The sequence below is a fragment of the Dendrobates tinctorius genome, unplaced genomic scaffold (assembly GCF_039654945.1).
Source record: "Dendrobates tinctorius isolate UK_male_01 unplaced genomic scaffold, ASM3965494v1 ptg000161l, whole genome shotgun sequence".
NCBI classification, from domain to species: Eukaryota; Metazoa; Chordata; class Amphibia; order Anura; family Dendrobatidae; genus Dendrobates; species Dendrobates tinctorius.
The window spans coordinates 2,634,048-2,652,052 of NW_027361828.1; the positions used below are offsets into that span (position 1 = coordinate 2,634,048).

The 18,005-nt window shown below is 42.3% G+C and overlaps 1 protein-coding gene across 3 annotated transcripts in view; it reads right to left on the reverse strand.

Moving 5' to 3' along the window:
* Positions 1-18,005, reverse strand: part of INPP4B (inositol polyphosphate-4-phosphatase type II B) — a 1,297,521-nt gene that overhangs the window by 707,809 nt on the left and 571,707 nt on the right. Inside the window, exon 1 of one of the 3 annotated variants that reach the window (XM_073549779.1) lies at positions 7,259-7,440. The exons of the other annotated variants lie outside the window; for them this stretch is intronic. Within the exon in view, the coding sequence (XP_073405880.1) occupies positions 7,259-7,282 (24 nt within the window). The 5' untranslated portion in view covers positions 7,283-7,440. Of the gene's footprint in view, positions 1-7,258; positions 7,441-18,005 lie in introns of those variants that run through there. 3 annotated transcript variants of the gene reach the window in all.

Here is an 18,005-nt window from a genome sequence, read left to right on the forward strand (position 1 = left end):
GGGTAACAGGAGAAAATGGACCCCAAAAGTTGGTGTCCAATTTGTCCTGAGTACGCTGAAACCCCATATGTGGGCGGAACCACTGTTTGGGCGCACAGCAGGAATCAGAAGAGAAGGAGCTCCATTTGACTTTTTGAATGGAAAATTAGCTCCAATCGTTAGCGGACACCAAGTCGTGTTTGGAGAGCCCCTGTGTGCCTAAACTTTGGAGCTCCACCATAAATGACCCCATTTTGGAAACTAGACCCCTTAAGGAACTTATTTAAATGCATAGTGAGCACTTTTAACCCCCAGGTGCTTCACAAATTGATCCGTAAAAATGAAAAAGTACTTTTTTTTCACAAACATTTTCTTTTAGCCACAATTTTTTCATTTTCATATGGGCAACAGGATAAAATGGATCCTAAAATTTGTTGGGCAATTTCTCCTGAGTACACGATACATCATATGTAGTCATAAACCACTGTTTGGGTGCACGACAGGGCTCAGAAGGGATGGAGCGCGTTTTGACTTTTTGAATTGAAAATTAGCTCCAATCGTTAGTGGACACCATGTCGCGTATGGAGAACCCCTGTGTGCATAAACATTGGAGCTCCCCCACAAGTGACCTCATTTTGGAAACTAGACCCCCAAGGAACTTTTCTAGGTGTGTGGTGAGCACCCTGAACTCCAAAGTGCTTCACAGAAGTTTATAACGCAGAGCCGTGAAAATAAAGGTTAGGTTTGGGATTAGGGTTAGGGGTGTGTTGGGGTTAGGGTTGTGGTTAGGGGTGTTTTGGGGTTAGGGTTGAGTTAGAATCGAGGGATTTCCACTATTTAGGCACATCAGGGGGTCTCCAAACGAGACATGGTGCCACCATTTAGTCCAGCCAATTTTGCGTTCAAAAAGTCAAACAGTGCTCCCTCGATTCCGAGCCCCGACGTGTGCCCAAACCGTGGTTTACCCCCACATATGGGGTATCAGCGTACTCAGGAAAAATTGCACAACAACTTTGGGGGTCTAATTTCTCCTGTTACCTTGGGAAAATAAAAAATTGGGGGCTAAAAAAATTATTTTTGTGGAAAAAAATTATTTTTTATTTTCGCGGCTCTGCGTTATAAACTTCTGTGAAGCAGTTGGGGGTTCAAAGTGCTCACCACACATCTAGATAAGTTCCTTGGGCGGTCTGGTTTCCAAAATGGGGTTACTTGTGGGGGATTTCTACTGTTTAGGCACATCAGGGGCTCTGCAAATGCAACAGGACGCCGGCAGAAAATTCCATCAAGTCGGCATTTCAAAACGTCACTACTTCACTTCCGAGCCCCGACGTGTGCGCAAACAGTGGTCCCCCCACATATGGGGTACCGACGTGCTCAGGATACACTGGACAACAACTTTTGGGGTCCAATTTATCCTGTTGCCCTTGTGAAAATAAAAAATAGGGGGCTAAAAAAATCATTTTTGAGGAAAAAAAATGATTTTTTATTTTCACTGCTCTGCGTTATAAACTTCTGTGAAGCACTTGGGAGTTCAAAGTGCTCACCACACATCTAGATAAGTTCCTTCGGGGGTCTAGTTTCCAAAATTAGGTCACTTGTGGGGGAGCTCCAATGTTTAGGCACACAGGGGGTCTCCAAACGCGACATGGTGTCCGCTAAAGATTGGAGCTAATTTTCCATTCAAAAAGTAAAATGGCACTCCTTCCCTTCTGGGCCTTGCCGTGCACCCAAACAGTGGTTTATGACCACATAGGAGGTATCGGTGTACTCAGGAGAAATTGCCCAACAAATTTTAGGATCCATTTTGTCCTGTTACCCATGTGAAAATGAAGAAAATTATGCTAAAAGAAAATTTTTGTTGGCAAAATTAAAATGTCCATTTTTTCCTTCCATGTTGCTTTAGTTCCTGTGAAGCACCTGAAGGGTTAATAATCTTCTTGAATGTAGTTTTGAGTATCTTGAGGGGTGCAGTTTTTAGAATGGTGTCACTTTTGGGTATTTTCTGCCATATAGACCCCTCAAAGTGACTTCAAATGTCAGGTGGTCCCTAAAAAAATGGTTTTGTAAATTTTGTTGTAAAAATGAGAAATCGCTGGTCAACTTTTAACCCTTATAACTTCCTAACAAAAAAAATTTTGTTTACAAAATTGTGCTGATGTAAAGTAGACATGTGGGAAATGTTATTTATTAACTATTTTGTGTCACATAACTCTCTGGTTTAACAGAATAAAAATTAAAAATTTGAAAATTGCAAAATTTCTGCCAAATTTCCATTTTTTTCACAAATAAACACAAAAATTATCAACCTAAATTTACTACTAACATGAAGCCCAATATGTCACAAAAAACAATTTTGGAATCGCTAGAATGTGTTGAAGTGTTCCTGAGTTATTACCTCATAAAGGGACACTGGTCAGAATTGCAAAAAATGGCCTGGTCATTAAGGTCAAAATAGGCTGGTTCACGAAGGGGTTAATGATGTGGGAATTTTTCCTATTATATTATTTCGGCTGCTTCCCCAAATACCTATTTTTTTTATAAAAACAAGCAAAAAAAAAAATATAAAAACAAAAAATTCAGGAAAGCTGCGTTAATAAAATAAGAATAAGAAATGTCCTGGTGACAGGTTGTCTTTAAATAATTTTAATAATATTGCTAATCTGTTTTTATTATATGATGGCAGATTTTTTTTATTCTATTTTCTATACATTGGTACAGTAATAGACTGACTCTTACTTATTGACTTCCATAGTTATTATTTATTATGAGCTTTGCTTATATAGAGCCATGACTTCCACAGCGCTTTACAGACATCATCTCCATTGGGGCTTACAATTTAAATTCCTTATCCATATGTTTTTGGAGTGTGGGAAGAAACTGAAGTACCCCAAGGAAACCCTCACAAACAAGGGGAGCACATACAAACTCCTTGCAAACTCCTTGATGGGATTTGAACCCATGACCCCAACACTGCAAAGCTACAGTGCTAACCACTGGGCCACTGTAATGCCTACATGCTCTCATCTGGGAAAAGGTCACTATGTATAACGGGCTGTGTGGTGGAACCACTGTGCCAAAGTTCATGCAAGACCTGGAGGGGCGTGACTAGGAGCCTCCCCCAATCTGACCACGGACACCCAGCAGCTAACGACACTGCAGTCCATGGAGAGACAAGGGAGGTGACCCAGGTCCTACTCCAGGACTGACCTTGGGTAGATGGTGGCTTACCTCTAGGAGTGGATAACTGGAATGCCCGGAGAAGATGACAGGAACCGCAGGTGCAGACAGGACAGTCTAACTGATAAATGACCACTGAGGGGTACAGCCGGCTCGGCTGCCATTGAGGTGAGCACTGGCGGGTGCAGCTGGCTCTGCTGCTGCTGAGTTGAGCACTGGCGGGTGCAGCTGGCTTTGCTGCCATTGAGGTGAGCACTGGCAGGTGCAACAGACTCAGATAAAAGTACAGGGATCTGAGAACTGACAAGCATGTTAGAAACAAACTCACAACATTACACAGGCACCTCCATGTTGGAGGAGGCGGTTTAAATAGTAAGTGACCTCCTGCTGGGGACACTTTTGAGGAACGCACGCGGCCTCTTTAAGAAAGAGGAAGTGTGTGCGGGCTCGCTCTAAGCACAGTGCCTGAAGATCTGCTAGGAGTGCATGCACCCCGGGCCGCAGCAGACGCAGAAGGAGCAGGACGAGAACCTTGGCGGTGAGCACGCTCATGTCTCTGCAGAGAGAGGGACTGCAGGCAGAGATGCGGGCGCTGCACTATCCATGCAGCAGGAAGAGGTCACGTGTGATCAGCACCTATTGTAAATGGTGGATCCTGCCTAATAGTTTGACTATAGAGGCGTAACATTACCCTGTCTTTGATGATAATGTGATGATTACAAAACAGGAAGTATCATCATAATTAAAGGCCAGTCACCTTAGTGAAAATTGCATTTTTTGAACTATTTTTATAATAGATATTTTAAAAATTTAAAAAAGGTAACAAATAAAAAAAGAATACAAATGGATTTAACAATACGTCATTTTCTGATGACACTTTCCCTTTAGTGAGGAAATCGCGTGATTGACATTTATAGCACAGCCCCAAGACAAAACATAACTCTCTGACAGGCGAGACCCTCACTTTTCTAGACAACATGATTCTAGCCTACAGTTGTGGCCAAAAGTATTGACACCCCTGCAATTCTGTCGGATAATACTCAGTTTCTTCCTGAAAATGAGTGCAAACACAAATTCTTTGGTATTATTATCTTCATTTAATTTGTCTTAAATGAAAAAACACAAAAAGAATTGTCCTAAAGCCAAATTGGATATAATTCCACACCACACATAAAAAAGAGGGTGGACAAAAGTATTGGCACTGTTTGAAAAATCATGTGATGCTTCTCTAATTTGTGTAATTAACAGCACCTGTAACTTACCTGTGGCACCTAACAGGTGTTGGCAATAACTAAATCACACTTGCAGCCAGTTGACATGGATTAAAGTTGATTCAACCTCTGTCCTGTGTCCTTGTGTGTACCACATTGAACATGGAGAAAAGAAAGAAGACCAAAGAACTGTCTGAGGACTTGAGAAACCAAATTTTGAGGAAGCATGAGCAATCTCAAGGCTACAAGTCCATCAGGGCAGCACGGTGGCTCAGTTTGAATCCCACCAAGGACAACATCTGCAAGGAGTTTGTATGTTCTCCCCGTGTTTGCGTGGGTTTCCTCCGGGCACTCCGGTTTCCTCCCACACTCCAAAGACATACTAATAGGGAATATAGATTGTGAGCCCCACCCGGGACAGTGATGAAAATGTGTGCAAACTGTAAAGCGCTGCGGAATATGTTAGCGCTATATAAAGATTTATTTTTTTTTATTTTATCTCCAAAGACCTGAATGTTCATGTGTCTACCGTGCGCAGCGTCATCAAGAAGTTTAAAGCCCATGGCACTGTGGCTAACCTCCCTAGATGTGGACGGAAAAGAAAAATTGACAAGAGATTTCAACGCAAGATTGTGCGGATGTTGGATAAAGAACCTTGACTAACATCCAAGCAAGTTCAAGCTGCCCTGCAGTCCGAGGGTTCAACAGTGTCAACCCGTACTATCCGTCGGCGTCTGAATGAAAAGGGACTGTATGGTAGGAGACCCAAGAAGACCCCACTTCTTACCCTGAGACATAAAAAAACCAGGCTGGAGTTTGTCAAAACTTACCTGAAAAAGCCTTAAACGTTTTGGAAGAATGTTCTCTGGTCAGATGAGACAAAAGTAGAGCTTTTTGGGCAAAGGCATCAACATAGTTTACAGGAGAAAAAAAGAGGCATTCAAAGAAAAGAACACGGTCCCTACAGTCAAACATGGCGGAGGTTCCCTGATGTTTTGGGGTTGCTTTGCTGCCTCCGAAACTGGACTGCTTGACCGTGTGCATGGCATTATGAAGTCTGAAGACTACCAACAAATTTTGCAGCATAATGTAGGGCCCAGTGTGAGAAAGCTGGGTCTTCCTCAGAGGTCATGGGTCTTCCAGCAGGACAATGACCCAAAACACACTTCAAAAAGCACTAGAAAATGGTTTGAGAGAAAGCACTGGAGACTTCTAAGGTGGCCAGCAATGAGTCCAGGCCTGAATCCTATAGAACACCTGTGGAGAGATCTAAAAATGGCAGTTTGGAGAAGGCAACCTTCTAATATCAGGGACCTGGAGCAGTTTGCCAAAGAAGAATGGTCTAAAATTCCAGCAGAGCATTGTAAGACACTCATTGATGGTTACCGGAAGCGGTTGGTCGCAGTTATTTTGGCTAAAGGTTGTGCAACCAAGTATTAGGCTGAGGGTGCCAATACTTTTGTCTGGCCCATTTTTGGAGTTTTTTGTGAAATGATCAATGTTTTGCTTTTTGCTTCATTCTCTTTTGTGTTTTTTCATTTAAGACAAATTAAATGAAGATAATACCAAAGAATTTGTGTTTGCAATCATTTTCAGGAAGAAACTGAGTATTATCTGACAAAATTGCAGGGGTGTCAATACTTTTGGCCACAACTGTATAAGTCATTCACTTGTCTGTCTGTCTATCATTTCTCCTCTGCGCATAAACATCTAGCATTAGCCAAGTGGTTAATGCAAAGTGTCAAGCGGTGATTAACTGTCTTTTTACATATCTTGTCGCTGTAGGCTAAAATAAAATAATAAAATAGAAACAAACCCTTGCCAGACCTTAAGATGCTTACAATAAGAGGCATTCTTGTCAGCTGGAGGACAAGTGCAAGTGATATCACGATGCATATAACTTCAATCTAAAAATGTAAGTAATCTTTCACATTGGCCAGTCTTCATGAATAATGTCCTGTTTTTACAGTCAGACTAGGAACATAGCGGGAGACGGCAGGTGAGGTGCCGTGGCTGGTAAGTGCCATTGAGTGGAATACTTTTATTTTGCAGACTATGCACATTATATTTTTCTTTTATGTAGTAGATTTTGCATAACGCTCCTTTGCTGATGTGGCTTACAACACAGTTTAGAGTTAGATTTTACATTTTTTTTAATTCTGCCTACAGCAAAACTGTTCACCATTCATTCCTTGGATAAGGCCAAAACATAACAGAATGCTGTACCTAAGGGCACAAGGATGATACACTGTACATGGAAAACATATAGGGAAACATTTCTACTGTGCAGGAGCGTATAAAGGGGAACATCACTACTGTCATGTATTTTATCTTTGAGGATACTGTTACTGTGCGGGAACAAAATGGAAGTACTTTAATTGTAGAAGTAGGGAGAAAACCCAGGAAGATGCTCTAGAAGCATTCTATCTAGTTATTAGTAGCAGCGAGAAGGTACACATAGTGGTAAGTTTGCTAGCCTCCTATTTAATATACAGTGAATCCCTGCTATATACATGAATAACAAATGAGGCATGGCGGTATTATTTGTCCCTTGTATGTGGCATTATTGATCATTTGGCTTTGGTGTAGAGGGTTTTGTTTAGTAATAAAATAACAGTCATATTCATTATGTGGTGGTGACATTATGATGCACTATTATAGCGGTATTATTGGTATAGTGAGTAACAGTATAGTAATAATATTTGTTATTCAGTAACTGTAACTTAGAAGCACTGCTTCGAAAATTATCTAATAGCCATTTTTTGTGAGATTTATATATTACTTTTGTTATATATATATATATATATATATATATATATATATATTGTGAGGGGTTAACATGCTCAGCTGCTTTTTAAGGTAGACACAGGAATGTTTTGGTAGTAAATTACCTGCTGGTTTATCATAGTCAGCATAGACAAAAGCAGGGTTCAGGAAAAATAAGCGGAGCCTGAAAGTGCAATAGAGTCGTTTCTCTGCAGGTTTCACCCACAGCCGCCACACAATGTCCTCAGCTCCTCCTGTAGCCACATGGGATTACCTCCTCTCACAAGTCTCAACAACAAGTGACTCTCCATGACATCATGTCAGGTCTTGTTAGTACACATGCCGGTGTCGGCTGTGCAGGAGGAGAACACTCGCCCACCCACTTTATGGGTGCCCAAAATAAAGCCAGTCCATGTATACAACATTAAATTAACTCTCTCAGCACGTAGTGTGCTGGAGGAAAAATATTCTTGTGTTACATCACTGATGCCAATACGTGCAGTGACACATATCTCCCTTCATACACTACTGTGCCAGTGAGCCTGTCACACTATATATATATATATATATATATATATATATATATATATATATTTTTTTTTTTTTTTTTTTTTAAGGGGCTGTAAATAAACTTTATCAATTATATGGAGGCCAGGTGTTTTTGGGCTTTCAAAAAGCACCAAATACTATAAGATGGTATAGAGGTGTGTTCACAGCCCGGGGTCCACCATGCAGAGATGTTAACTGCTGCTTGATAATGGCGGACACTATATGGTGGTATACTAAATGAACACACGCGGGTTAACGTCACCTGGTGTGTACAGAGGCGGACTCTGTTGCCTTAGAGAGACGAACTACCACAGAACATGGATGCCGTAGCCTGTTAAAGCTCACAGAGCTCAGCAAAGTGAGCTCTGGAGTACAGCTACAGGACTCTGCCCCAAGACACAGGGTCAGAGTCCCTCTAGACCACCAGCACTCAGTGCCGCAGCTGTGGTGCCAGCAAGGGGATAACTGAAAATATATATGCACAAAGTGTGCACTGCACCGCTCTGGCGGACGCCACTAACCACCCTGACTAGGGTAGGAAAGTGCACGACTTGCACATGGCGCCGAACTGGTGGCTGCAGCTACTTAATGCATCCCTAAGGTGCTAGGAGCTGAACTGCACCGTGTGGCACTAAGTGAGGTGCTGTGACTTGGAAGCATAGTGGCATAGGACAAGCCACTAGTAGGAGTTGACCCAGAACCCTAAACCCTACAAACATGCGTATCCAAGGGAGGGGTGTTATAATGAGTCAATCACCAGATACAGTCATCCATCATCACACACACTTATAGCAAAAGAGTCTATACTAGCGCATGACCAGGCGGCCATGCGACTCTTTTATAGCAGCGTCTTTCCGGGACCTTCCTAGTGGTCCAATGGGAGCAGCAATAGGACCTGAGCATGTGACCTCAGACGTCCAATGAGAGGACTTCCCACGGACATGCTCAGTGAGCCGAAAGAAGGACTTGGTCCCAAAAGCTGCTCACTGATGGCTATTGCAGGTTACTATAGCTGAACCCTGATTGGCAGCAGTAACCAAGCCAACAGTAGTAGACTGAGCAAGACGCCGGGAATGACGTCTTTGCTGAGCAGGCTCCTCTGTGGCCGGAGAGGAATGGGAGACCGCAGAAGGCAAGGCTCGAGATTCCTCCTGTGCAGAGGCAGGAACCCGACGCCTAACACCAGGTTTAAATTTTCGCCTCGGGACTCATTGGATACTAGTTATGTCACTACAGAAAGACAAGATATAAAAAAAAAAGTTTAAAAAATTGACGTGGAAAAAGAAAGAGAAACAAATATTTTATAGTTTATAATGATCAAAATAACACCGAAAAAGCAGACCTTTCCTTTCATAAAGAAATAAATTACAAAGCTTAAACAAGTACACAAATACTCATCTTTGTCACCATTTATTTGATGTTCCTACCCAGCATGAATTTTATCTACATCCAAATGAAAAAAATAAAAAAATAGATGAGAATAGGAAGGAATTTAGGTCAATGCCCACCTTCTGTGAAGTTCTTTAGAACTAATACACAAAGAAACTTTTTTAAAGTATACACACATCTGTATGAGCCAATTATGACACTGAAAAGCATGAAGTCTTTGCTACATGCACACTCTAATGAGTGGTCTTGTCAGCCAACCTTGTACGTTATCGGTGTGTGCTGGGATCTCTGAGATACAATTAAAGACTTTCTCCAGTGAATGAGGCTGCCACTGGTGGATGGTGAAGTGTTCCTTCAAAAAAAAAAAAAAAACATACTGTACCACCATAAATGATGTAATTCTCAAAGGAAATGAACTTTGGGCTATCTAAGAATTGCTGTATAAAGGCGCTTTCTTTTCTTTGGTATTGTTCTAAATGAAAAATCCACAATAGAGTAAATGGTTTTGAAAAACTTCTGGGGGGGGGTGACAGACAAGATGAACTTAATCAAATATAGAATTTTAATGAGTAGCGGAACAATCTAGTGGGCCAAAGTGTTGGCAACAAATATTGAATTGCATAATGCATTTTTTCTAGAGTTAAATATGTCTTTACATAGCAGTCTGTACATAAAAAGCCAAACAAACTCCCTGTAGAAGAACAAGCAGCTGGGGTCAACAGGCCACGGCTCATATCCCCTGAGTCAGATACATTAAAGTTTAAGCAAAGAGCAAATAGTAAAAAAAACAAAACAGCAAGTGATATACTGAAAAAGAAATAAATGTCCCTCAAAGGCTGAGAGAATTAAAAAAAAAGAGTACTATAGCTATAGTATTTTGTAAGGGGCTCATGATCATTATTGCCTGTGGGCTCAGACTGACTTCCTGACCAGCTGTACACTATGTATTTGCAATATCCTGAGATCTAACAATGGAACACTTCTATTTTCAAGAACTTACATTTTCACCCCAAAATCATAGTAGGACTGATGTAATCTGTGAGTCCTTGAAGTGGTCGGTGGCTGGGAGCAGGAAGCCTCATTGAAGTCAAGAACACTGACCTAAAATTCTAGACAAAGCCCATGGATAAGAGTGAATCCATTTAACAATAGCCCTTTTCTTTCTAATGTCAGAAAACCACAGATAATAATTTAACACATTTGGTCATTTACCATACATGTGTTTTATCATTTTACTTTTTACTCCAGATTAAAACAATCATAGAATCATAGAATCGTAGAGTTGGAAGGGACCTCCTGGGCCATCTGGTCCAACCCCCTGCTCAAAGCAGGATTCGCTAAATCATCCCAGTCAGATGTCTGTCCAGCCTCTGTTTGAAGACTTCCATTGAAGGAGAACTCACCACTTCTCGTGGCAGCTTGTTCCACTCATTGATCACTTTAACTGTCAAAAAGTTTTTTCTAATATCTAATCTGTGTCTCCTCCCATTCAGTTTCATCCCATTGCTTCTAGTCTTTCCTTGTGCAAATGAGAATAAAGTTGATCCTTCTACAATGTGACAGCCCTTTAGATATTTGTAGACAGCTATTAAGTCTCCTCTCAGTCTTCTCTTTTGCAAACTAAACATTCCCAAATCCTGCAACCTTTCCTCATAAGACAGGGTTTGCAGACTGGTCACCATTCTGGTCGCTCTTTTCTGAACTTGCTCCAGTTTGTTGATGTCTTTTTTAAAATGTGGTGCCCAAAACTGGACACAATATTCCAGATGAGGTCTGACCAAAGAGGAGTAGAGGGAAATAATGACTTTGCGTGATCTAGACTGTATGCTTCTGTTAATACATCCTAGAATTGCATTTGCCTTTTTTGCTGCTGCATCACAATGTTGACTCATATTCAGTCTGTGATCTATTAGTATACCCAAGTCTTTTTCACATGTGCTGTCACTTAGCCCTATTCCTCCCATTCTGTATATGCTTTTTTCATTTTTATTGCCCAGATGTAGTACTTTGCATTTCTCCCTGTTAAAAACCATTCTGTTAGTTGCTGCCCACTTCTCCAGTTTATTTAAATCTTTTTGAATCCTCTCTCTCTCTTCTCTAGTATTAGCTATCCCTCAAGTTAAAAGAGTATCTAAAACATCAGCAAAGCAAAAGCCTTTACGCAAACATAGATCAAAAACACATTTTGTAGCAAAAAGAACATACTTATTCAATATAATGCATTAGAAGCAGCCCGAATTTATCTCAGTCACATACCAATTAATCCTCATTATAAAACTTGGCTGGAAATGTAGCTATGACCAGATGGAGCCTGCGCCTGTGACATTTTAATCTGTTAGGGGTCACAACAGGTTCAAGGGCTGAATAAGTCATTGGTATCATTTATCTGGCAGGGATAGGTCACGAACGTATAACAATAGTGATGATGTATTTTAGAGAGATGTAAAAACAAAGTTAATCTAATATGGTCTACAGTTTATCATGACTTCCTTTAAACGGGCATGAAGTCAATTTTAAAAGCCATCTTGAATGTCCTTACAATGATACTATTTTCAGCTTGAAAGCCCGTACACTTACTGATCGGCAATAATACATTAATTTTGTCTCGCTGGTGCTGGCTATAGAAATTAGATTTGTTGGAATGGGCAAACATCTAATGTGTATGGATACATCCCAACTCTTTTCCGATGGCAGAGATTGTGGACAAGAAGGATCAGGTATGTCTGATTTCAACATTTCTGATACCTTTGTTTTGCAAAAGACAAGCAACTTCCAGGTGTGTATGACATTGGCTTATATTATTTCCTTACAGAGAAAACATGCACGCACAGCCAGGCTGAGTCTACATATGTATGGGTGGAATGGGAATAACAGTGGTCAGAAGAACAAGGATTTAAAGCGAACTTGACATCTAATACATGGCGCCCAATCTATTGGCTGCATGCATCAGACACTGGCTGTGCAATCTCAGCAAGGTATGTTTTACCCTGAAACGCTGTAGCATTTCAGAGAAAAACTTTTCATAGAAGCAGTGAGCAGGCAGGCTGCTCCCCCTTTCACTGGTAGTGACTGGCAGGTCTCTTTCAACAATTGTTTATAGGCAGGGACCTCTCAGTCACTGTCAGCAGGCAGTGAAAAGCCGTAAGGGACCCATCTGTCCAGGGCCGCCATCAGGGAATTACTGCCCCTACTGGCGTATGGGGCCCAATGAGCAGAGGGGGCCCACAGCAGGACCCTTCTGTTCTGCTCACCAGGCCCCAGTGACAGGATTCTGCCGGCTCAGTAACTGCCTGTGAGTTTCTTTTTTAATAAATTTTCAAAAATTTCTACATTTCGTTTTTTTTTTTTCAGTCAAGATGGGGTGCAGAGTGTACATTAATGAGAAAAAAATTAACTTTTTTGAATTTACCTAATGGCTGCAATGAAACAAAGAGTGAAAAATTTAAAAGGGGTCTGAGTACTTTCCATACCCGCTGTATGTGATCTGGTCATGGTGTGGCGGTATTTGCTCCTTGTATGTGGTATTATTGGTCACCATGTGGTGGTAATATGTGGTCTGGTTATGGTTCGGTGGTATTTGTCCCTTGTATGTGATATTATTGGTCATTTTAAAAATTGAAAAATAAGTAAAAATATATCTAAAATTGTTTTGGATATTTTAATTAATGTTTCATAAGTTACAGTAGAGTAGAGCCTGGCCAAAAGAGTCTACCTTGTCTGTTGTGAATTCTCTTTCAGGGCTCCTTGTGGTGGTTACTGGAGGTAGTGGAGCTGGCCAGATTGACAGAGGTCTGCCACCTGATGATGACGATTGGAGATCTGGGGTTACTGATTGGAGTATTTAAGTCAGCACACTTCCTTCAATCCCTGCTGGTGATTTCTTTCATGTGCATTCTGAGGTCTGATGTCTCCTGCTCTGATCCTGCATTGTTCAGCTAAGTGGTTCATTTGCTAATCCTTTGCATCTGATCTGGTTTTGTCTATCTCTGCTTGTTGTGCGGTTTCAGCTTCCTCCTGCTGGGGGGTGCTGGACCACTGCTCCATGTGTTGCTGCTTGTGTCAGTTTGTTCAGTCCCCTGTTATATTGGTCTCTTTTGCTTTGCTTCCAGTTTATGCCGGAGTGCTGGTGTAGTTGGGGCGGGGTTGTGAGACTTCAGTGTTTTTTGTGCATCAGACGTGTTGGATTTTTCAGGGTTTTTTGCGTGATTGCAGATGGTGTCTCTCTTTTCCTATCCTATCTGGTCAGTTTGGGCCCCATCATTTGCTTAGTCTGTTTTTCTGCCCGCGTTTGTGTTTCATCTTGTCTCGCCGATGATATATGTTTGGGGGCTATCTATTCCTTTGGGATCTGCTCCGGGGCAGTTTGGATTTCACCTTTCTTGCTTTGGGCTTGGTTGGCTCTTCGGCTGTGCCGAGGCATCTGGGGCATCGTGGGTGCGCTCCACGGCTACTGCTACTTGTGTGGATGGGATCGGGGGTCTGCAGTCCGCTTGTTTGCCAACCTCTCTGGTTTTCTGGCGGCTTAGCCTGTTCCTGCCATCCTCCTCAGTGACCCATTCATAACACTTGTCGTATTGGCAGATTAAAAAATCTTTTGGCCAAAACAAAAGCTGCTGGCTATGTATGTGATCTGGTAATGGGAACTGTTAATGTGTGATTGGTGAGGACGTGGAACAGAAGTGAACTTTTTCCAAGAAAGGGTGGTGGGACTGTGGAAGGTTCGTGGGGTGGAGGCGGGGCAATGGTGGAGCCTGGGTGGAGTTTCAAGGGGGCCCCGAAAATGTTGCCAGTATGGGGTCCCAAAATTCCTAGTGGCAGCCCTGCATCTGTTTGACAAGTTGCAGCATAAAATATACATAGCTGAGATTGCACAGCCAGTGGCATACTTCCAACGGATTGGGAGCATCTATCGGATGTCAGGTTCTCTTTAACAACAGCCATTTAAGGTTGGTAGATACTTGCTGGCCAAACATTTTGCAGTCAACAGTTCTCTTTCCCAACTGGAAAGTCCCCTAATGCAATAGATAAAATTGACCAGTAATGTGTACAGTCAGCTTAAGGGATCATTCACACGACAATTATTTTTTCACGTATAAGGAACAGTGATCGAGTTTCTTCAGTGATTTTGGTCAGAGCTTAATACGAGTTTTATCAGAGTTTGGCCCCAGTTCAGTCTGATTTTAACAAGTTTTTCTCACTCGGAAAATAACTGTCTACCTTCTCCAAACAGTCAGTGAAATCAGATCCTATTGCTGTCCAATTTTTTCATGGACCCATATACTTGAATAGCTGATTTTGATCTGACACTCGGATCAAAATAGGACAGGTCTTTGAAATTTAGAGCGAACCACATTGTGAGTGACCTTATTCACTACTATAGGTATGAGTGCTATCCTTGAAAGATACGGAAAATACTAATATGTGAAAAGTGAACGCTTGAATGAACACCAACTCTAGTTTTAACTGTTTTATATATGAACAGCTGGTGGTTTTTTAATTTATTTCTTTCCATTTTCTTTAATTTCGCTTCCATTTTCTTTTAAATATTTTTGCATTTGTTTGTAGCAATAAAAGGAACTGGCACATCTCGAGAACATTTCGATTAAGCTGCAAACGTATGGCCATAATAATATCTCTCATGCAGGCAGAGCAATGTACCTTATCACAGCAGCTGTGTACTGTGGAGAGCGGAGGCTGTTCCTATCCCAATATTGCAGGATCCACACCATGTTCATAGAAATATGTCTTGAAAAATCAACATTAAAAGAACCCTACATACTTTGGTGACGATCCCTGCACAATGCAATGTTGGAAATACATAAAAATCAACTGTATAGAATTTGATGTCTAAACATGTAAATACTTATCTTTACCTATCTTGCATTAATTCACAACATGCTTTCTCTTCTGCTTATCAAAATAATATTATAATTTCACCAGTTTCCGTCACCGCAGAGCAGTGCATTGTGGGAGAGATGATCACGGACAGTCAGGTATTTAACAGCAAAGTGTATGTGACCTGTTGTCAGTTTCCAAGGACATCCAGCAGACATTTGTGAGAAAGATCTGAAATATTTCAAGTCACTTTAAAGTTATTCCACTAGATGTTGTAAAAATCAAAATTCCACTGAGCTGATGATACATTTATCATACACACCTGGCAGCTGGTTTTAGGTGGTTAATAAAATGCTATATCATTTCCTTAGCATTAAAGAGAAAACTAGAGAAAAACATATTTGGGCAAAAAGAAAATGTAACAATAAATCCGGCTATGTTCATGTACATGTATGGATGACAATAGAAAAATAAACTAGAGAGCAGCAAGTGAAGAACAAAAACAAGTGTTGGGCTAAGTTCACACTTGCGCATGGCTGGTCATGCCCACAGGCTGCCTCAAAGAATATACGAATATGCAAATAAAGTCCATGGAGCCTCATTTAAGAGTCTCAAACACGGGACTAGCCAGATCTTCCTCCAGGGAAGGACCCAGCCAAGGGGTGGCTCCTTTCGGAAACCACCATATTAAGTGGCCCTTTAAGTCAATATTAGAGTTGAGCGACTTTTGCTTTTTTAGGGTCGAGTTTCGTTTCATGAAACCCGACTTTTCCAAAAGTCGGGTCGAGCAAAATCGGCCGACTATAGGGAAAAGTCGGGGGTCCGACCGAAACACGAAACCCAATGTAAGTCAATGGGGAATTAAAGTTGGCAGTGAGAGGAGGACATGAAACACACCTACAGTGCCCATTTGAATGCCAAAAGCATCAATTCTTCTTTCTTAAGCTTGTCAACCTTAATTTACTTCATAATACTAGTTACGCACTGAAAAATGGGGGTTATTTGGCTACAGTTGTGGGGGGGTAGGGCTGGCTCCAGGTTTTCATGTGCCCTGGGCGAAAGAGCGCCCCTTTAACACATACCAAAACTCATGATGCTCCGATACGGCAGAGAAATAGCGGTATAGTACAATGAAAAATACTTCACTTTTTACATCTTATGATGAGGCCCATCTGTTTCTCCATACAGAATCATTGGTCCCATATAATGTTTGAAACAGTATATGATGAGCTCCACATAATGCTACAGTATATGTTGGTCCCCATGGATGAAGCTCCACTGTCTTATGGGCCCAAATAATGCTCCAAACATAATGGGCCCCATTTCTAATGCTCTAGTGTATAATGGGCCCTGTAAATGCTGCTCCAGTGTCTGATGTCCACCTTTGGAATGTCCCAGTGTATGGTGGGCCCCATCTATCATTCTCCAGAGTATAGTGCTCCCCAAAAATTGCTGTCCCAACATTGAAAACAATGAAATAAGTCTCCTCGCTAGGGAATCCCTGTACTAGTCTGGACTCCTCGTCATCCCCATCTTCCATCTCACTGCACAGTATTTCAACCTTGCAAGTGCTGTGATCCTGAGCAAGCAGGGGGGGCCCACTCGTTGGCGACGGCACTGGCACAGGGCCCCTGATAGTACGGTGGTGTGTCTGACGGCGGGTGGGCCGAACCTGCACTTTCATCTGCAGCTTCCTCTTTGTCACCGTGTAAGATGGAACTGTATGTATATGGGAAGGGTAACCTGAGTTTCATCAGGGTCAGATTCAGGCCGTGTAGCGTGCGAGGGGAATGTAGTGGTCTGGGTCAATGTACCAGCAGATTCATCGAGCAGTGGCTGGGCATCAGTGCACTTGTGTCGCCCCCAGGAGTACGGTCGCCACAGTGGCATTACCTTCCTCCTAGGGAGTGTGATGTCATGCTTGGGAGCAACGAAGGATCTCTCTAGCAGGTTAACTTATTGGGCGGCGCTATTCCCACGAGTCACGACCCTCCAAACAGCGTTCATGAAGGCAAAGTGTTTGTTTTACGTGGGCAGTATGGTTGCAAAGCTGAACCTTAAAGGAATGTCCAGAAGGGCACCACCAGGAGTGGAGCCTACGGCGTAATTTGACTCAACACGGGCAACCTCAACCATCCAGCAACAAAAAAGATGCACACATTGCAAGCTTAATTCCGTTAACGAACGAGACTCCGTCATGCCCCGCGGTCCGAGTCCGGCTTACTAGAGGGACACGCGAGGCTCTGGCACGTGAGACTGGCCAATAACTGGTGTGTCATGCCCTTACATGTCCGTGGCTGCATGTGCGCTACACTGAAAAGGCCAGCGTTTGTTGCTTACAGGTGCAGATAACCCGCTGAACAACGTTAGTGATGGGGATCTGGGATTACAGTTATTACCCGCGAACGATGATTTCCCAGTAAGTGCAGGTCAATCGCAGTTTCGGAATTAGCCCTAACCGTCATTCCTGAAAAAATGAACAACTTACGTGTGCAAACCACAGGTGCTGTAGCTCTGCTTAACAGCTCGCCAGCCGTTCTCAGGCCCAGTATGGATTACACGTGATTGCACAAAGGTGAGAAAGGGTACCGTATCCCCGGATAACATGTATGGATAGCATAGTGTACACATTCAAAATATATGTCTATAGATCAGGAGGCAGGCTCAGACGGTGTCAGGCCCAGTATGGATTACACGTGATTGCACAAAGCTGAGAAAGGGTACCGTATCACCGGATAACATGTATTGATAGCATAGTGTACACATTCAAAATATATGTCTATAGATCAGGAGGCAGGCTTAGACGGTGTCAGGCCCAGTATGGATTACACGTGATTGCACAAAGGTGAGAAAGGGTACCGTATCACCGGATAACATGTATGGATAGCATAGTGTACACATTCAAAATATATGTCTATAGATCAGGAGGCAGGCTCAGACGGTGTCAGGCCCAGTATGGATTTGACGGCCCAGACTACACAGCGGAGGAGCAGGGAGAGGTAAAGATTGCAAATGCTGGGGCCCTGCCCAAGCAAGGGGGGCCCACTCGTGGGCGTCGGTACTGGCACTGGGCCCCTCATAGTACGGCGGTGTGTCTGA